The sequence below is a fragment of the Paramacrobiotus metropolitanus genome, unplaced genomic scaffold, assembly GCF_019649055.1.
Source record: "Paramacrobiotus metropolitanus isolate TYO unplaced genomic scaffold, Prichtersi_v1.0 Parri_scaffold0000002, whole genome shotgun sequence".
In the NCBI taxonomy this organism is placed as follows: Eukaryota; Metazoa; Tardigrada; class Eutardigrada; order Parachela; family Macrobiotidae; genus Paramacrobiotus; species Paramacrobiotus metropolitanus.
This window is the reverse complement of record NW_026570222.1, coordinates 480,033-500,559: the sequence shown is the minus strand read 5'-3', so window position 1 is coordinate 500,559 and position 20,527 is coordinate 480,033. Positions and strand designations below refer to the sequence as shown.

At 40.5% G+C, this 20,527-nt stretch overlaps 2 protein-coding genes across 9 annotated transcripts; one reads left to right on the top strand and one right to left on the bottom strand.

Annotated features, from left to right (window-relative positions):
* The first annotated feature begins 4,086 nt into the window (after window positions 1-4,086).
* Window positions 4,087-7,055, top strand: LOC129584988 (ER degradation-enhancing alpha-mannosidase-like protein 2). Its single transcript, XM_055477463.1, has 11 exons — window positions 4,087-4,359; window positions 4,450-4,560; window positions 4,638-4,783; window positions 4,841-4,966; window positions 5,035-5,069; window positions 5,282-5,458; window positions 5,526-5,667; window positions 5,738-5,862; window positions 5,922-6,066; window positions 6,126-6,247; window positions 6,341-7,055. Exons 1-11 carry the CDS (start codon window positions 4,265-4,267, stop codon window positions 7,049-7,051), a joined length of 1,935 nt encoding a protein of 644 aa, XP_055333438.1. The 5' UTR covers window positions 4,087-4,264; the 3' UTR covers window positions 7,052-7,055.
* A 142-nt stretch (window positions 7,056-7,197) lies between these two features.
* LOC129584950 (kinesin-like protein KIF21A) lies at window positions 7,198-17,731 on the bottom strand. 8 transcript variants are annotated; one of them, XM_055477398.1, is made up of 24 exons: window positions 17,459-17,729; window positions 15,390-15,535; window positions 15,196-15,297; window positions 13,425-13,604; window positions 13,239-13,305; window positions 13,008-13,166; window positions 12,896-12,955; window positions 12,740-12,829; window positions 12,160-12,291; window positions 11,968-12,102; window positions 11,792-11,907; window positions 11,425-11,620; window positions 11,121-11,322; window positions 10,898-11,055; window positions 10,781-10,806; window positions 10,663-10,720; window positions 10,485-10,542; window positions 9,729-10,408; window positions 9,418-9,555; window positions 9,131-9,355; window positions 8,775-8,920; window positions 8,379-8,493; window positions 7,963-8,192; window positions 7,198-7,750 (listed from the first exon to the last, which is right to left on the bottom strand). In XM_055477398.1, the coding sequence occupies exons 3-24, from the start codon at window positions 15,234-15,236 to the stop codon at window positions 7,471-7,473; spliced, it is 3,492 nt and encodes a 1,163-aa protein (XP_055333373.1). In that variant the 5' UTR covers window positions 15,237-15,297; window positions 15,390-15,535; window positions 17,459-17,729; the 3' UTR covers window positions 7,198-7,470. The 8 variants fall into 8 exon arrangements, 7 of the variants coding, with proteins under 7 accessions (XP_055333373.1, XP_055333423.1, XP_055333408.1 ...); XM_055477448.1 differs by having other exon boundaries at window positions 10,898-11,052; XM_055477433.1 differs by having other exon boundaries at window positions 15,429-15,535.
* Window positions 17,732-20,527: the final 2,796 nt, after the last annotated feature.

The window sequence follows — 20,527 nt, the reverse complement described above, 5'->3', positions numbered from 1 at the left end:
TGAAATCGTCGCCTGCGCACGGCTGCAGCGGTACGCAGACACGCAGCCCGCGTGCGGTTGGGTATGCTTCGATTGAAACTGTGATGGCAGCTACGTGAATCGAACCGTGCTGCTGCACCCCTCCGTCGTTTTGGACCCGCGGTACCTTTTGGTTTTAGACGGATTTGGGTTTCTGTTCTGTTCTTTGCTTCTCAAAAGACTTCTCATTTTAAAAAGCATTTTTTTCTGTTCTAGAAAATGTAGTTACTGTAACTTCTCTGGGGATGAAGCAAAACCAGTCTATCGCCTTAACGACTCCGGTTTACTAAACTTCACTTTAAGTACGCGCGGCTAACGGGAAAATTGCTCCTCGTAGACCTAACGCTATAACGAACCGCGCCCACAGCCAATGAGCAGTTTCTTAGCCAACGAATCGTAATTACCCACAGAATTAGAAGGCACATTGACCTAAGCATCACGGCTAGTTTTTGTAGTGGTTTCTCATGTTAATTTTTATCTCGTGTTTTCTTTAATATAGATATGACAGTACTTATTATTTCAAATTTTAGCATTGATATATTTAAATAAATGAACGTACTAAAGCACATCCTGTAGTACATCGTGATGTACATCCTGCAGTACAGCCTGAAGTACATCTTGTAGTACAACCTGATGTAAAACCTGTAGTACACCCTGATGTACAGTCTGTAGTGCTCCCTGTTGGGAAAGGCTACGAGAAATAGCTTTGAATTTCTGTATTTTGCCACTATTTGCATTTGTAAACTAGTTTTTTGTGACATAATACTTGTTTTTATTGTGAACAATAAAAATGTTTATTTTTTTTACATTAATGTGCAATTTTAAAAACGGTGGAGTGAATTTTGTGACCAGTAAAAGTTCTCAATAACTTGTCATTTACAAGGAAAGAACGACGACAAGACTACCAGTCAATTCGATACTGCGTTTTTAGGGCATGAGCGAAGTTTCTGGTACGGAGTACATTATTATTATATGCATTATCGCACAATTAGTTTCTGTGTTATTAATTATCTTTTAAAAGTAAAATTTTTTTTAGCTTGTCCAGATTATGTTTGTAAAAATTGCGTTTTAGTTATGTCTTCAACGTTACCTAAACAATTCCGCTTTGCCGGTATGGGTAAGTTAGCAATCCTAAATGCTACATTCTAAAAAGTTTGTTTGCGAAATCCACAAATAAATTTGTGGCGTCTTAAATTTATGATGAGGTTGTTTTGTAGCATTGCAAGGCAGCATACTACAGTCGTACTGAAAGGTTAGCCTACATTAAAACGCACCAAAAAGCTTTGCATGTCGGGGTTAACGATAACTCCGTATTTTAAAAACGTATAGAGTAGTGCCGAAAGTTTTTGTATATGTAGTAATTTCTTATATTAATTTTTTTCTCATGTATATTTAATACATATGTAACAATATTTGTTATTTTAAATTTTAGTATTTCCCTTTAATTTTAATTACGTTAAGATATCGTTTGTTCTTAAATAAACGCTCTGCAGCACACCCTGTAGTACAACCTAATGTACATCCAGTAGTACACTTTGATGTACATCCTGGAGTGTACCTTTACATACATCCTGTAGTACAAGTTGATGTAAAATTTGTAGTACTGTACATCCTGATTGGGGCGGTTATGAGAAGTAGCTTAGAATTTTCTATTTCGTATAATTTCTGTATTTTTTACAGTTATGAGAAGTAGCTTGGAATTTCTGTTTTTTGTATGCCATTTTATTTTTGCAACAGAAATACATTTTATTGTTGCGATCTTTAACTTTTTGATTTTTTTGTACATCGGTGTTTAGTTTTAAAAACCAGTGAACAAATCTTGTGGCGTAAGCTATTTCATTTACATGAAAAGCACGACTGCCACGACATCAGTTTACATATAATGACACGACTTTATTCTTGATGAAACTGTCCATCGATATTAAAATCGTTAATGAAATTCAGCAAAAACGTAATTAGCAGAAACCAAAACGTAAAATTATTTTATATAAATAAAAAAGAGAATTGAAGCTTTGATTAAAAAGTTTTATATTGCACATTAACTTTTTGAATAGCCGCTACCGATAAGTTCTGCATAGTACTAGTACATTTTTGCAATGTGCCACCTAAACATCACGGCTGATCTAATCCTCCTGGAGGGATTGGATGGGCGCTATTCACGCAATTTGGTTCATTTTATGGACTTTAGCGTCGTGCTCAGTGGCAGCGTTTACACATCCAATCTGCCACAAAATCCATTGGAAGTTGTTGCTTTTCAGTGCCTAAGCGCAAGCCCAAACACGAAAATAATTAATATTACTGTATTTGAAATTAGAAATTTTAGTTTTTATCAAAAGGAGGGCTTAAAAGCAAAGCGCAGAGCGTATCGACCGTGATAACAGGTACCCGATTTTTTGTTATTATGGTTACGATTTTATTATTGTTATAATCTGACTAGCGTGTGAAACATTTTGTGAATTGTAAAAGGTACCAGATATCGACATATGCCTCGTTTAGGAAGAAGAATTGAAGATAAATTTCTCTCGCTCGTACTAACTTTTATTTTGACCAAATAACAAATGAACCTTTTTTCAGATACCTTTCCATATGTTACACTTTCAGACCAGCAATGGAAGCATTACAAAACTACTTTTTGTTTAAAATGAAAAGTCAAGGACCGTTTTTGTCCTACCGAAACATGCTTACAAAGAATTCTAAAATATCAAGATTCATTTTAAGATTTTAAGCAAATCATGAAAGTCTAGATCGCTGTAAACACGAAAGACCGTGTGCATTTATGTGCAAAATTTGAAGTAGATCGGTCCATACTGAGACTTTTGGTACACCGGAATGCAGGTAAACTTTTTGGAATTTTTAAACAGCCATAACGTGTATACAAATCATCTGGCAACAGAATGTCATAAAATAAAACTAAAAATGTGTTTGGGAGTGCGCAAAAGTTAACTTTTCGTGCATGTACACGAATTTGGTACCTTGTACCGGCCCACTTCCTTAATTTGACCGGAGCCATAACCCGAGTGCTAACGTTAGTTTTGATTAAAGTGAAAACCTGGTTGTTGATCTTAGTTTTAACCATAGTCTTAACCCGAGTGCTCATGTTAGTGTTGTCGAAAGGCTTTCCTTAAGTGGAAGTGATAATTTATTGATATTTTAGAATTCTTTGTAAGCATGTTTCGGTAGGACAAAAACGGTCCTTGACTTTTCATTTTAAACAAAAAGTAGTTTTGTAATGCTTCCATTGCTGGTCTGAAAGTGTAACATATGGAAAGGTATCTGAAAAAAGGTTCATTTGTTATTTGGTCAAAATAAAAGTTAGTACGAGCGAGAGAAATTTATCTTCAATTCTTCTTCCTAAACGAGGCATATGTCGATATCTGGTACCTTTTACAATTCACAAAATGTTTCACACGCTAGTCAGATTATAACAATAATAAAATCGTAACCATAATAACAAAAAATCGGGTACCTGTTATCACGGTCGATACGCTCTGCGCTTTGCTTTTAAGCCCTCCTTTTGATAAAAACTAAAATTTCTAATTTCAAATACAGTAATATTAATTATTTTCGTGTTTGGGCTTGCGCTTAGGCACTGAAAAGCAACAACTTCCAATGGATTTTGTGGCAGATTGGATGTGTAAACGCTGCCACTGAGCACGACGCTAAAGTCCATAAAATGAACCGAATTGCGTGAATAGCGCCCATCCAATCCCTCCAGGAGGATTAGATCAACAACATGAACAGGAGTAGTGAAATTCAGCGATACCGTTATCGACAGAAAAAAAACGTGAAAATGAATCTTTCTTGTAAGGAAAACGAAAAATCTGACGCTGGGATTTAAAAAGGTTTAATATCGCATGTACGGTTACTTTTAAATGCAATGGCTTTGTAATGATTTGAATCGGAGAAAATTTCTCTTAAGTTCTGTGTGCAATTAGGATTCGTTGGCTAAGGAACTGCTCATTGGCTGTGGGTGGGGTTCGTTATAGCGTTAGGTCTACGAGGAGCAATTTTCCCGTTAGCCGCGCGTCACTTTAATTCGTCGAAACAGAACCGCTCTTCTCGGAGAGGCGTCTTCTTTCAGTTCTTAGCAAAGTACACGTTGATCGTGCTCCTATTTTGAATTTTCCTGCTGTTCCACTTCCGTCGTATCACGGCTGTAAATCATACAGTACTGTAGTATTTGTTTATTCCTGTTTACTTCCGACTTCACACTTCTAAAAAGCTGTGATATACAAATTAATTTACAATGAAACTTCTTTTGAATACGGTTTCCGTATTTCATGTTTTTGTATGCGTGTCCTCTTTCGTGCAGTTCGACCGAGGAAAACGGGAGAAATACAGGTAGGCACGACAGATTCCATGAACGGACTTTGTTAGGATGTATCGCTGGATAGTTGGATACTGGATGTCCACTGTATCCCTAATCCCTAGGGACAAGGTCTCGCGCATGTTTTACCATGCATACGATGCTTACCTGAACAATGCATTCCCCTTGGACGAACTGCGTCCTTTGACATGCGACGGAACGGACACGTGGGGATCGTGAGTTGCGAAACGTTTTGCAGTTTCCCAACATGCTTGGATTTTGAACACGTTTGAATTGAGTTATTTTTCAATAGCTATTCCCTGACGCTGATCGACGCTTTAAGTACACTCGCAGTGATGGGAAATTTCAGCGAATTTCGCCGCGTAGCCAGTCACTTGGCTGCTTCCTTGCATTTTGACAAAGATGTCAACGTCAGTGTCTTCGAGACGAACATTCGGGGCAAGTGATAGAGTTTCCGGTAGCGCTGATGCTCCAACGGCCGTTTGTATGTTGTAGTGGTCGGTGGTCTGCTTTCTGCGCACCTGTTGGCGCGACGAGCAGGGATCGACGTGGAGCCCGGCTGGCCCTGCAGTGGCCCGCTGCTGCGCTTGGCGGAAGATGCTGCGCAGCGAATTCTTCCCGGTGAGAGATGGTGTGCGCGGTGCGAAGCTAGTCATGCAGACTTGTGGCATTGAACGAACATTTTGAAGCTTTCAGAACCGTCACTGGGATGCCTTATGGGACGGTAAGTCGTCTTTACTTTGCATTAAATTAAATCCTGCAAAATCTTATTTTCTCAAACGTAGCTTTCGTAGTATACTGTAATAAAATACTTTCTTTTGGACTGGAATTATTCTACGACGTATCGTAGAGTACTAGTTCAAGCTAAACTCTGTGTTTTTCTTGCGATACGTATACTGTCATGATTTTTTAGAAATGCTAATTTTGTTTTTGTAGGTGAATTTGAGGAAAGGCGTGCCTTCCAATGAAACGCCGGTGACATGCACTGCTGGAGTGGGAACGTTTATTTTGGAATTCGGGACACTTAGCCGTCTGACCGGGGATCCACTTTTCGAGCAAGTTGCTCTGAAAGCCCTTCGGTCACTGTGGTACAGCAGAACCAAATTTGGATTAGTATGCACGGCGCTGAAATTTCATCTCAGTGCCGGTGTGGGTAGTAATCAGTAATGTACTGCTGTAGGTGGGTAACCACATTAATGTCCAGACGGGCCACTGGACTGCGCTTGATGCTGGGATTGGGGCCGGTGTGGATTCGTATTATGAATACTTGGCCAAGGGAGCCAGTGCTTTTCAGAATACTGAGCTCATGGCAATGTTTGTAGGTAACAGACCTTCAAACATTTGGTACAGGAGCTTGTGGTTCCTATTGAAATCGGGATGAATGTGTTGTAGAAAGCGCCGAAACCATCCATAAGCACCTTAATCGCGACGATTGGTATTTTTGGGTGTCTTCCTTTACAGCACACATTACCATGGCCATGTTCCAGTCTTTGGAAGCGTTTTGGCCGGGAGTTATGGTTGGAACGAGTCGTTGAAATCATCTGATCTTGACCTGTCTTATGTGTTCTTTCCGTAGGCCACCACAGGCGACGCAAGCCCTGCATATCGATCGATTATGCATTATTTCAACATATGGAGGCATTACGGTGCAACACCGGAGTTTTACGAAATCATGAAAGGGCATCCATTCCACGGTAGAGAGGGCTATCCATTGCGACCAGGTACTGTATTACCGCATTGATTCGTTTCTGATAAGCATTGGTAATTCGTTTTTGCGCAGAACTTGTGGAGAGCATTTATCATTTGTACCAAGTAACAAAAGATCCAATGTTGCTACATATGGGAGCCCAAATCTACGAATCCATCGAAAAAATTGCTAGGGTGCCGTGCGGATATGCCACGGTACGGTTGTTCTCATGGAAAGTGTGCAGTTGTTTTTTCAGTTTCGTGATTTTCTGTTTACTGCGATTGGGATTTTTGAAACTAATCTTGCAGATCAAAGATGTAAGAACACATCGCCTAGAAAATCGAATGGAATCCTTCTTTCTTGCCGAAACTACTAAATACCTGTACTTACTTTTTGACGAAGAAAATTTCATCCATTATGATAATGGCGTGGCGGAAATTCACCGAGGTGCCTACGGAGAATGTGTCGTATCATCGGGGAACTTTGTTTTCAACACCGAAGCACATCCGCTGGATATCAGTGGCATACAGTGTTGCTCAACGGACAAAAAGGAAGTTGACGATTATGTTAGCCGTATGCAAAGCAGTATGGACATTTTGTTTATCCTGGGTTTGACGAAAGATGCAGAACGTTTACATCGTCCCGTCAAAAACCAGGAATCCCTTCCCGTTGATTCTCCGCCAGAAATTTCTGATTATTCGTACGCTCAAAACACTAGTAACGGAGAGTTGTCAGTGGTAGGCTTGTGCAGTCTGTATGATTATTGCCAGTGTGATATAGCGCTGAGCGAGTACTTTCGGGTTTGTAGTTCGAATTTCATTGATTTTATCTTTTTATTTAACAAAAGTCCCGCAAGGAACTGCTTGAATTCGCCGGTCGCATTGGTTTCGGCCAATCAAACAACTAGCTTCCATGTTTCTAATTTGTTCATACCTCACGGCGACCCCAGTATGTTGGGCTGCGGCGTGGACGATGAGTACGACTTGCTTTCATATGGTGAAATAAACCCAAGAAGCTGATGAAGGAGATAATATTATATTGCATTGGTATTTGGTACTCGTCAATACGCATAACCTAGGGTAGGTATAAATAAGAGGGGATAACTAAAAATGGTCACTTTAATACAGAAATATAAAAATACAGACAAATTAAGTGTAAACTAGCAAATAATTTCGTTTCGTATGTTGATTGAATAGTTTAATACTTTTCAAACGTCAAATGCTACAAAAATGTGTACACTTCAATACAACAGGCAAACGTACACAAAGGAGCAAAAGTCAGAAGATATAAACGCTCTGACAGTTTTGGTCTGACATTCTAACACAGCAAAGTTCTGAAATATCTTGCATTAAGGCACAGAAAATTCAACCCACACAGCGAAAATTCTTGTCGCTGAAAAATAACGAAACGGATAAATTATCTCTAATTATCTCTGGATTCATTTCCGAGCTGGTGTCGCCGTATTCGGTTTGACGTTGAGATTGGCCTGACACGGATGACGCCGAACTGGTGGCTGAGATTTCTGCACAAACGGCGGGGCTAAATTTTCCAAGGAATGACTTGCGGACACAAAAGATTTACTGGACGAATTCGTAGCAACTGAGGCTATTTCATTAAGGCTAGAGGAACGGTTTGGGCCATTTTTGGAAGGGGAGGCCAAATTTTCGCTTTTCAGAACATGCATATTTTGATCGAGGGAACCTGGTGTATTGAAAAATCTGAAAACAAACAAAATAAACATTAAGTTGGGCATCTCAAATAGATTTCAAATACAACGTAACAGCAAAGATTTACTCAAAAGAAGACATAATGTAACGTAATGATACGAGTATTTTGCCATGTAAGTGCACGAAATATGCTGAAGAAAAAAGGGAAGCCAGCGTGATGGACGGTAAACATTCGAAGTTGCGCAAAAAAGTTAGCCAGTTACCCTTTTTTGTTTTTGTGATCCTTTTTTAAACGAAGAGCAAGAGGTATCTGAGGCTGACGGAAGGGCCCAACTGCAGCTATGCAACCACTGTCCGGAATGTCAATGGGAGACACGTCCGACATCGAACTATCCGAAACGGTGCTCAAGGAACCGGACGATACAGAGGACGACTTATTAGATCCGTTAGCTAACAACATCTGCTCAACTCCATTCAAGGTTATTTGGCGTGCCTGACAGAAACAGAACTGAATTAATCTAAAAACATGTGAAATTCAAAATAAGTTACATAAAAATTTCACCACTGCAAAACGATAATGATCGGCACTACCATTCTAAATGTACAAATCACGGATATACACAATTGTACATCTACAAGCAATGTCGTAGCTTCTTCGACAAGCATAACTCTACTGTACCTTAGTTTTTGTGCTACAGCGCGGAGTGGGTGGCGCCGCCAGAAGAATATTTTGAATAATATCGTCATTCTGTTTGCTTTGTATTCCGTTGGCATTTAGATGAGATCGCGCGAAACTACATGTCAAAATCAAAGCACAATACAAAATAAGCCAAACATACAATACGGGCCACGACGAGCAACACAATGCAGATAATAAGCAAAAAGAAAGGAGACAAAGCTTCTACAGAGAGCCAACAATTCTGCAAAGGGCAAAACACGACAGATGCCACAACGTGGATAGCCCGAAGAAGTGGTCTTAGTGTCTGTAATAATCTGTAGAGAAATGTCGAAAAACCATACATAAGAGAAATTTAAGCCCATCACCGAAACAATCGTGAACCCAGAAACCACTTACTCAGTTATTTCGACTTTGGTCTGCGTAGGAGAGTCCATCATATACGCCTGTAGAATGACCCGTAGTATGTCCCGTTCTTTCGTTACAAATAAATGCTCGTCAGTTCGCGTTCGGGCATCTTTTTCCAGTGTATTGATACGTTCATGCTACAAAAAAAAGCATGAGGAAAATACAGAACTCAATACCGAGGAAAGGAAAGCATGAGGAAAATGCAAAACTCAATACAGACTTCGTAACGCAAAGGTACTGGTTATAGTTATAACTTCTTCTAACAGTAATTAATGATTATGTTGTAGCTCAAATAAACCACAAACGAACAAATGTTAACATAATATTAACAACATTATTTCTCTTACTTGTCCCTGGCATAGTTCCAACAAATGTTCAACGAAATACCGACTGGCGAACTCATCTGCAAATTTGGTCCGAAGAAAAGCTGAATCCATATAGTTATACTCTTCGAGGGTTTCTTCGCATGAGGCAGCTTCGTTTTGAATCTCAGTGTTCTGCTGAGAAATGAAATGGATCGTCGCTTTCGTATCGTTCAACTGCGTTTTCAAAGAGTCCACCATCGCAAAATCCTATATATGCACACAAACCATTGCAAAAATGTACAAGATCACACACAGACAATGCAACCGACCTGCTTTTCGGCAGCCAATGAGATTCGCTTTTCGAGATCTGATGCTTGTTCCCTAAGATTTTTCAGTTCTAACCCGTACTGCTCCAATTGCTTCTCAAATGCCCGTAAGCGCATTCGCTTGTAAACAACGGCATGGAACTGTAACCATTAACAACACTTAAGACCAAACTGCGCCGAAGAAAACTATAAACGAGCGACTAAATACGTACAACAAAGAACATATAGGTAAGTCTGTCAGGGTCAGGGATATAAAAGCCATGCATATTTCCGACGTTCCGTAATGTCTATGACAAAACATTGAATATTCTTACATTTTTCAAGAAGTCCTCCCACGCCAATTTCATTAGTGTCTCGTCAGGAAGTCGTTTGCCTATACGACCGGCCACCATATCAGTCATCCCACCTTTCTGGACGCGCCGGGCTGCCTGCAATTCGTCCCTGAGACGATTCGACTTAGCCGTCAGCTGATGGACCGTCTGTTTGAGATCAGCATTTTCCTTACGGACGCTACGAGATTCCTTATCTTTTTGACTAATGGCACGGGTCTGCTCGATATCTTTCTGCCGGGCTAGTTTGCTGTCCTTTTCAACCTTTTTCATAATTTCGCATTTTAACCTCTTGAGTTGCCCGATTTCAGTCTCCAAACTGGACACTTTATGCTGGAAGGTTGCGTTGGTCTTATGCAGCCGTTTGTTTTCATCACGAAGGGCATGAGCGCTCTTCAACTTCTGCCGCAGATCTTCCAACTGTTCCTGATACTTAACGTCACGGGCGCGTACTTCTTCTTGACTCATGCCTTTTTTCGTTCGGCAGTCATTGAGGTAAGCATTTCGTTCCAATTCGACTTCCTGTATGCGAGAGGTCAACTGTTGGATTTTACTTTCGTAATTTTGTTTTTGAGCATCCAACTCTTCGACGAGCTCTGACAGTCGTTTCTCTTTTTCCTGAATCTGCTCCTCTATTTCTGCCACGTTTATCTGATGGTTCACATCTATAAAATCCAAATAAAACAGATGTCAATTGGCTCACCGCAAAGCAGATGTTAAAGTGGAAGTGGCAGCGAATACCTTCATGAGATAACTCATCTAGCCCAAAAACATCATCATCATCCTCGATCCGCGACCCCTAGTAAAAATAATGAGAATTGCGAACCCACGCGATAACCGGAACTGTGAATAATTTTTAAACAAATCTTTCGGTCATCCGATACCCTTGGCAATAAAAAACCAAGGAATATCCACTTACTTCGAGGCTTCTTTCTCCGTTGACTTTATCGTCTGAAACAGGTGTCCGGGGTTTGGCCCTACAAAACTACCCGTTAATCAAGTCTGGTAGAAGTAATGATGAAATGTTTGTAGCTCACCTTTTAATGCGGTACGTCCTAGAGCCCTGCAGAGCGGTTTCCAAAAACACATTTTCAGTGCGTTTGTCTTCCCATGACTTAAGGGTAAACTGGAGCAGATGTACAAACTGAACTTACCGAATCCGACAGAGTTTTGTACGGTGAAGTTGGAGGTGTTCGACTGGTACTGCGTGCACGCTCCAGTTCCACTTCTTTCTTTTTTAAATTAGACTCGGCTTCTTCCAACAGAGAGCAGTAATGCAATCTAATCTTATCACAGTCGGTGAGATTCTCTGCTGAAATAACAGCAACGTTTCATGAGCTCTCAATAACATCAAAACAAGTGAAAATGAGGGCGTACGCGATGGGCTGAAGACTTTATCATTGCGCGGCTCTCGCAGCAGCTCAATCTCTGCACGCAGTTCATTATTACGCTGTTGTTTTTCTTGCAGCTCCTCCGCAATGTCTTTCAGTTTCTGCCTTAACGATTCATTCTCTTTTTGCAGCGTATTGTTTTCGATAAACATGTCGTTGTACGCATCAACACCTGGTTGCCGCTTGCCCTGTTAGACACAAGCAAAAACTCGATGCGATATTGTAAGACATTGCGACATCTACTTAACCACTCATTGTTCAGCTAGCAGTTATGAATTCTCATTGCTTACCTGCTGGTACTCTAGTAATTGCATTTCCAACTCTTGACACCGTGCTCGCAACAGTGAAATCGTCTGTCCCGTTTTGTCTTGATTAACTGAGACTTTGTTCTGTATATTGCGGGCTCGATTTGCATAGCGCAAAGTATTTAACGTCTCCACGAAATCTTGTTCCGCCGGTGACACGCAAGCAATCATCACAGTCCGGCTGAAAATCGTTAACATTTTAAATGTAGGCATAACGTCATAACAATTCCGTGTGAACGAAGAACACCGACAAGCCAATTATTTAACAGATTAATAAAAGTTTATTTTGTTATAACCGTAAACAATAAAAATAATGAAATCTGTCAGTTCAGTTAATCTGACAATGAAGCACCTGTTTCCACCCAAAGAGTCCTGCAGCAAACGGGTAAGCTTACTGCTCCGGTAAGGTATATGCGTGGCTTTCAGCGCCTTGTCACCCAATTTGCAGATAACATTCCCCAAAGCAAGCTAGACAGATCAGTATATCAAAATCAATAAAACACTAGCGAGCAGCGGAAGCGGAATTACCAGTCCACTATTGATAGCAATGCTTTCTTTGGCGCGATCCCCGGTTGCTTTGGTTCGCTTCAGTCGCTCGGAGCCGGCTAAGTCCACAAAGTGAAATTTTGCTGACGTTGTCAGAAATTGGGGAGAGGGGTCATTCTAAAAAATGTAACGAATGTTATGAAAACATACAGCTCGAGGCTGTTACGGACGTACCTCATCTGGTAACTGTTGAATACTCTGCTTTATGTGGATAGTGAAAATTGCATGAGAGCGGGATGATTGTGCGTTCATATTTGTGGCTCCCGTTGTCCGAGCTAGAGCGCCTTGTTTCAGCCAATCCATGACCTGGAAATTAGAGACCATACTAATTTTTGTGATTATTAAGTTCAAAACATGGATCACATTCAAAAACTCAATAAAATTTACGTTAACTAAAGGAAACCAATACAAAAACAGGATGATACAATTTAAAAACCAAACGGGATGATACAATTTAAAAACCAATTCTTCGCAACTAACGTTTCTTGCAATTATTGATGGTTGCATTAACCATTAGAAAACGCTCGCTCCAATTTGAAACCTTTACTTGAATGCTTAAAATTCCTTCGAAAATTTTCATAATGCAATTTCTGCATTGCAATTTCACAAAGCAATTCAATTCCTACTGCTTTTTACTTAACTATAAATTCGATGAATAGTTTTAAAGATTACCCCTTTGAATCGACAAATTTTTACGAGTAAACTGTCAACATGTTTTGAACGTCCGTTTGGGCACCCCCGCAAAGTCACGCACCTCTTCCTGTGCTTGCACCGGTTTTGTACACACGTCGAACAGACAGACGTTCCCATTCTTGTCCTCACCCAGTCTTGGCGGCTTCGACCTCTATAAATGACAACATTCCACTCAAAATCAATCAATATTAATTCGTTAGGACTTGTAAAACGGCACCTTTTTAAGAACAGGGCGGGTGGCTCGGTCCAGTAAATCAATCAGTTCGTCTTGGTACAGCTGCAAAATACTCGCTGGAAATCTATAACCATACGCGCAAATAAAGGCTTACCTCGATAAACTGAACCGTGATATCGTAGACCGGTGGTGGCAGCTGCTGTTGAACACAATCTATCTGTTTTGCACGGATTGTTTGAAAAATGTATTCAACCGCCCTTGGAATAATTCCCAAATTTTCCTCTGGAATGCTCACGTCAAACCCTGTACCCATCTGAAAAAACCATCTCCAGTTATAACACATAAAAAGTGCTGTAACAGTAACTCATATTCAATCCGTTGATACCGTATAGGTTTTCCCTGAACCAGTCTGTCCATACGCCAAGACGGTTGCATTGAAACCAGCAAAACATCTATCACATAAATGAAAAAATTAACCTGTCTTTTATAAAACATACCGAAAATTCGGGGCAAAAGTGAAATACAAATACATAATAACAATTAGCAAATAAATACTGTAACAATAGCTCACCCGTCAACAAGTTCCTTAGTTGTAATATGGAAAACATCATTTTGTTCCGTATCAGAGTTGAAAGTATAATCAAAGGTGAAGGCCCGCTCGGTTCCAATAATAATCTGCGATTCGGCGAGGGCCACGGCCAAACAAGCGGACTGAAACTCCTCTCGTTCACGAGCTGACAGAGGACGAACCCTATTAAAAATAACGGAACATGAGTTTTCAACATAAAACTAATGATTTTAAAGTTTTGTCTTATGTAACATTTCTGTATTCTTTAGAAAAAGCAAGATGCAGTACCGGGAATAACCATTACGACAACCGCTATGCCCCGCCAAACCGCAGGCTGCACAGCAACGGTATCAATACAAGTACGCAATAGCGAATGCAACTCAATCATAAATTTAATAATGACAAGCTTCCTTGACTGCTTGCTGCTCTTGTTCCCAGCAACACGCTACACAAAACTACTACAACTGTAATTCGATCGCGTACAGTATTTTTCATGTACAGATGCAGTTTTGCTTTGATGGAATTTAAAACTTGGCTTTAGAGCATATAATCCCACTTGGTCTAAAAGAGCGAATGTCACAACTACGAAAGAGCTACTCTAGGGGTAATCAAGACAGATCATCTGAATTGGACATTTTGCAACAACATGCCTACTCGCTTTACTAATGCCGGTCGACACCACATGACAATTTCCGTAAATCAAAATATGAAATGACACTCTGGAGAAGCCTTAACAGATACCAGATTCAAATAACGACAGAAAATAGTAACACCAGTTCTTTTCGGTACAGTACAATTATTAAGAGTAAGCGGTGCATGTTGTGCAAAAGCACGGCTGATCGAGCGAAACTGGTTTTTCGTTTCCGAGTTATTACCGTATGTCCGTTCACAAAAAGAAACGCTTCTGCTCAGTTCGCACAATTTGCTAATAAAAACAGTTTAGCCACTAGCTCGTAAGATTTATGGATCAATATAATCATCACTCGGCAAATCTGTCTCAGATGATGTTTGCTTCTGCATAAAGCATGAACTTCATATTTGATCAGCACTTACTCCTGGGTTCAGAGGAAACGGAGCAGTTTAGCACATAAATTTCATGTCAAGATTTATGTGGAAATTAAATCGAGAGTTTTTCCGATAAGCAAGCCATAACCGGTGAACCGTAATCGAAACTTGAACCGTTACAGCATCACCGGGACTGGCAGCGTCATAAATATTTCATTCTGCATCTACTGACAAAAAAGTCAAACTTTAATCTATAAAAAAACTCCTACATCGTTCACAACAAGTAGTGAACTGAAGGTGCTATAACCGAAATTCGGTGGCTAATTTTTCCCAGATTTAAGAATAATTGGAGCTACTGCAACAAGTCAATAAGATGTGTAAAAGCAGTCATATATCTACGAAAATTTGACAGCCAAAAAGAGGAGGGAAAGTCAAAAGTGGATTCGATACGATAGTCTTTTACAAAAAAGCAATATTACAATATCCCTAGGCGATATATGGTATCAAGATAATTCTTTTCATGCACTTCCGAATAGTCAATGCAAATGTCACAGATTCACTACGTACAAACGTTCAATTGAAAAACGTGCTAAACAACGATGTTCTCGTTTTAAGCATACCTTCCGCTTGAGTGCTTACTAAAGAAGGTTACCTGTGCGGGCTATGCAGTAATGCAGGTCGTAGTGAATAAAGAACAGACTATACAACTTCAGATTTAGCTACTTATCTATAGACGCGTTTTCCGTTCGCAGTTCATTATTCAACGTACCTGACAGCTACGCGAACTGATGTCTTGTCGTCCGGTGTCATCTTTTCTCACAACAAACCCAAACCAAATCCAGTGCTCACTAACTGCTCCAAATTTTACAACCTAGAGCGAACGTATAATCAGCGAAATTACTTACTGTGCCATCGTATGCGTTGCGGCGGGGAGCATCATTCAATCAGCTGTGAAGCACTTACCCAATCGATCACGCAATTCACTGCATCACGTTAACACACCTATATGCACGATATTTTCGACAGGACCGAAAGTATCCTTTTCTTTGCTCGTCGATTTCCAGTACCAGTTTGGACACCATACTCGCCAACTGAAGATGGTTTCAGTCCTGCAAACAGAAAACAGCCTTTGCAACGATAATTATTAGTTTTACTAGATTTTTTAAGATTTTATGGTCCATTAAAAACTAAAAATATAATTTGTACAAATACAGCTTTAAACAGAAACTTATAAATTAAATTAAAAGATGGATATCCAGCTATTACCAGTTCTTCTATCTCAACGAAGAAAAACCACATTACCACAAATTAGCTGCAATTTGGCTGTTTCTGTTCACCCCACAACTGTCAGTCTTAATTAAATTAATCTTCATTGCTCAGCTATCCTTTCAAACTCTACAAAGCGTCCCGGCCTCGAAAAATTGGACCAGCAGCCAAAAAATATTATTAATTATCGCAATCCCGCTGATTTTGTTGAAATATCTGCCGCAGTATCCATCCTGGTCCCCTTCCTAACTGTCGTCACGAAAATAAAATTGACCAAAAGGTTTTGTAATATTATTACAATAAGTACTAAAACTTATTACGAATTAACTTATCATTTAATAATCTAATTAATTAATTTAAATAATCAAGTAAAGGCAATGTTACAAGTGCTGAACATTTTCCAAATAAAGTAAGATTTATGGCACTTGTTCGTTCTCCAGATTACATATGCTGTACAATCATGAGAGATATAATCAGAAGTCAATCTTTTCACACAAATAAAACCGCCTGCCGAGGATGGATTTACTAAACAAATAATAACCGCTAGCGATGTGCATTCTGCCGCCAACGCGGCTATCCTATGAGCAAGTAGAACAGCAGCTAATTTAGCCTAATTATAAGGTGTTTAATGATATGCTGCATACTGCATCACATTTAATGCGAATTCTGCAGATTTAAGACGCAATTATCCAAGCAATGCCAATTTTAGTACTACTCAAATTATCCCAGTAGCGTACTATTAATACTACTAAAAAACGCAAAAAAAGCACACTGTTAACGAACAAATATCTCAATTTCGTACCTTGAGTGGCGCAAATTCAAAAACCAATATTTACAATAATCTTCTATCTGCAATAAATACTAGAAGCAGAAGGTACTGTACTCTCAACAAGGGTAACAAAAAACTTACATTCGTAAATAAACACCGATAATAATGAGTACGTATTTATTTTCAACAGCAACCGCTATTCTGTTTCCAAGTCACCAAGATCAGGACTTTGGAGCTGATATCTGACTGGGACAAAAAGAGTAGGATTACCGGATAACGCATTAAAAGACAACAATCATCCCGACAAAAAAATTATTACAATATTTATTATTCGCTAATTGCACGTTTACAGTTGCTGCTTGCACATACGATGTACATTACGGCGTGAATTTTTCAAAACGGCTCAAACCTTCAAAATAAGCCAAAATTCCAAATTAAAAGACAATTTCGAAATGGTGAGCCATGCAAAATCCAATGAAGCAGCCAAAAACATCCCACTGCTGTCGCAACTTCGCAAGTTAACCAAACACGGTCATATTAAACTGCCACTTTCGTCAGTGCGCTACTGTAGAGGTTCTCAGCACTGCGAGTTTCGACCACGGAATGTTTTACGCTCAATACTGATGACTTACTAACGTAAATACTTATCTTGATAAAAATGCCAAAAACAGACTACGAAAATTGCAAAAGGATCTTATTAGGTAGTTTCAAACCGTAGGTATAAAGTCCTAAACCGATGAACGACGGTTAAGGATCTCGTTAGTTCAGGGCTCCATTAAACTTACTGCATACGGGCTTAAAAATATGTACAGTGGTATCGCCGTTACGAGGACACAGAGAATACGCAACACTGAGGCACTGAATGTTTAATACAACACCTAAACTGAGGCTAAACAGCAGATAATTTTTAGCTGATAACTGTGAGAAGCTATGCAGAATTCTGCTCACTTCTTGTATTTGTAGTTGTAACTTGTAACGTTGTAGTTGTAACTCGTACCTGAGACAAGCCCACAAATCCAAAATTCCCGCAGATTTTTGTGCACAATGCTAGCAAAAACAGGCATCTGGCTCCTCCATTTATAACAAACACAAATTGCAATTAATGCTATCCACTATAAAATTATACCGGAATGCGCAAGATGAAGAATCCAGATTCCAATCAAATACATAAATTTTATGATAAAGGTTATGAATGTCAGATTGTCAGTTATCCAAGCTAATCCTGAGCAAGGAGAAAGAACCATTGCAAACCGTTTTTGTGTGGTCCATATAAATACAGTAACAATTTTAGAGTACGTGCACGCGTACAAAAGTGTTTCCGTACGTGCGAACTACGCAAAATCCAGTATGTATCTGTACGACTTATTACGTACACTTCAAATATTTTTTCAAAATCGTACTTTTTTTTCAGTCTTCAAGTTTTATATACTTTGATTACAATTAACAGTGGATTTCAGATCAACACAGATATGGAAACAATCACTCATTAAGCGTCAATCGACGCAAGCGGCCTAATTACAGAGTAAATTTGATCTAAATTTGCTCCCATCGGCGCTGTCCCCAAGATCGGTGCTGCATTTCCTCGTTGAATTTCTATGCGGATCCGCTGGCGAAGATATTCCGTAGCTCGTTTTTCGCCGGTTTCCTGTCGTATCATCTGTCCAAATTCCGTTATCGTGCGGGCAGCATCCGGTCCGGGCGGTTCAAGCGTCGCGAAGCCCAGAGCATGAAATATGTAGTCCTGACCGATGTTACGATATTTCTCAATCTTGCCCTGCTCGGCCTGCGCAGCTGCTGCTCCCGCTTGTCCGGATATCTCTACAATGTGCGAGATGGCCATGGTGTTGACGCACGTAGCGTCCCATGCCAACATGCGTGGTCTCTCCCATGGTGTCAAGGTGACGCCGTCTGGACGCTTGCTGTCTGTTGGGAAAATACCGAGTGGTTCCAATTCACTTTCGAAGCCGGCCGGTGCGAGGCTGCGCTTCACAATGGCATTAAGGCATTTATGTGTAGGACTTCCCGCGACATTTCTTGCAGCTAAGGCCATGGTAGCCACGCGCATCCGCCTACTGACCGCAAACGCAGCGGTGTGGGGCGATGACCGATGCTCCAAGGCGTAAACCAACAGCGATTCGTACCGCAGAGTCCGTTAGAAGGTTGCCAAGGGAGGCAGCCGGGAGCGCTCCCAAAACCATGCGCCGTTATCTCTCGTGCTCACTCCCCGCAACCGCGCCTGTTCGGAGATGTCGTTCGCAGCTGTCGTTCGTAACCGTTCAGCGATGATTTGGATAATAGGGTCATACCTTCTGGACTGGTCGCGCTTCGAGCACGGGAGGTCTTTTTGGGTTATTTGTTGCCATTCTGTACCAGAATCACGACAGTAGATCTCCGGTTTAAACTCGATTATTTCCGATGTTAGTGGAGCCCCCGAATAAGCAGAGGCCAGAAAGGCCGGAAGGGCAAGCTTTTCGGCGCTTCGAATTCCGAGACCGCCTTCTACTATCGGGAGAGATGCCTGTACATTTACCGATAACTACACTTCAATAGTTCTCGTTAAATACGAGTACTGTACTGTACGTTTAAATAAGTACTGTAGCGCCAGCCAGTACGTAGTCCAGCGCGGAAACGCGCCTTCCGTTCAGGGAACAGCTCCACCGGGAGCGAATTTAGATCAGTTGTTCTCTGTTCTTAGACCTCCCGAGGCTGTTTTGTGCTGATTGAGTGTACTTCGTTGTGATTTTATTTGTTTTTCTATAAGCGGAAGGGGTACAATAAAAAAGCTACACCGAAGAAAGAAGTACTAACGTAAAAAAACATAGTAGTATATGCCGTGCGTACGCAATCCGAAATTACGTACTACGTACGTATAATTATTAAGAAATACAAGAACGCGACAATTGAGCTGTCTTCGTTGACAGAATACTGACATGCTATGCGGAAGTCGCACCGCGACAACCGCACTAGATGATCAAACCTACTCAATCGGTAGAGTGGGAATATGCTGTGGACTCCGTAAGTGGTACTACTGCCTACTTCCGCTAGGTACGAGCGGATTGCTGTGCCTAACGAAAGTTACCGAAACCGAAACACTCAGGAACTTCCCAAATGTTTAATCACCAAACCGAACGAACGAACAAACAGAACAGAACAGAACGAGATATGAACTTCCTTCTAACCTAGAGTCACACGACCTTTCAGCTAGAAACAAGCTCACAGATTTAGTTGCAGTTAGAAACTTCAGACTGATCCATTCAACCAGAATCATGGATGCAATTAGCGATCAAATGCGTTAGATAAGAAGTTAAGAACAGCAAATCGTACGTAACGGAACAGACAACACGTACGTCATAACACGTACGTACGTAATACGCGCAATCTATGCATAGCGCGTTAATACTTTTACTGTACTTTACCAGCGCAGTCAGGAATAGGCGGCACCGACAAATCCCGCTCATTTTGCCTGTTACAATATTTTGTGCACCGCCACCGACCAAGACCACTACCCTAGATACCTACGGTACCCATTACCCATTTAGAGTTCTTGCACCGACGGTCGACTCTTCAGACTCTAATTGAATAAATTAAGTACACTAAAAAAAGTAAATAAAAATTCATCCTAGAAAAAGCTGAAAAATTCAAACAGCTCATGAAAGCTTCAAGAAGTTATATAATAATTCTAAAAAAGGAGAATACGAATTCTACCAGAAACTTAAACATGGAACTTCATTCCGCCCCCCCCCCCCCGGTCAACTGGGAGTGCGCGAAAGTGAAAGTTTCCGAGAATGTACACGAATTTGGTACCATGTACCGGGCCACTTCCCTTAATAAGGCGCAAAACCGAGGGCTGCTTTTTCGAAATTGTTGGTTGGTGGACAATGGACAGACTGACAGAGTCCATTTTTTCCGAAGTCATCCTTATGTTATTGCCCAATAACAAACTTAACAACCTTTTAAATCCAACCGTGCAACGTGGAGACCCTTCCATGCAGTGTCCAACATTTGGAAATAGCTGTTTCTTAAGCTGGAATTTACAACCGACAGTCAGACACATTCTGCTTTACAA

What these genes read in the sequence shown, in the direction of transcription:
- LOC129584950 (XM_055477398.1), bottom strand. Translation starts at nt 15,236, where the DNA reads ATGACACCGGACGACAAGACATCAGTTCGCGTAGCTGTCAG. An exon ending in TCACGGTTCAGTTTATCGAG is followed by an intron (nt 12,956 to 13,007) that starts GTAAGCCTTTAT and finishes AGTATTTTGCAG; the next exon opens with CTGTACCAAGACGAACTGAT. An exon ending in ACGGAGAAAGAAGCCTCGAA is followed by an intron (nt 10,543 to 10,662) that starts GTAAGTGGATAT and finishes TATTTTTACTAG; the next exon opens with GGGTCGCGGATCGAGGATGA.
- LOC129584988 (XM_055477463.1), top strand. Translation starts at nt 4,265, where the DNA reads ATGAAACTTCTTTTGAATACGGTTTCCGTATTTCATGTTTTTGTATGC. An exon ending in GGAACGGACACGTGGGGATC is followed by an intron (nt 4,561 to 4,637) that starts GTGAGTTGCGAA and finishes ATTTTTCAATAG; the next exon opens with CTATTCCCTGACGCTGATCG. An exon ending in TGCGCAGCGAATTCTTCCCG is followed by an intron (nt 4,967 to 5,034) that starts GTGAGAGATGGT and finishes AACATTTTGAAG; the next exon opens with CTTTCAGAACCGTCACTGGG.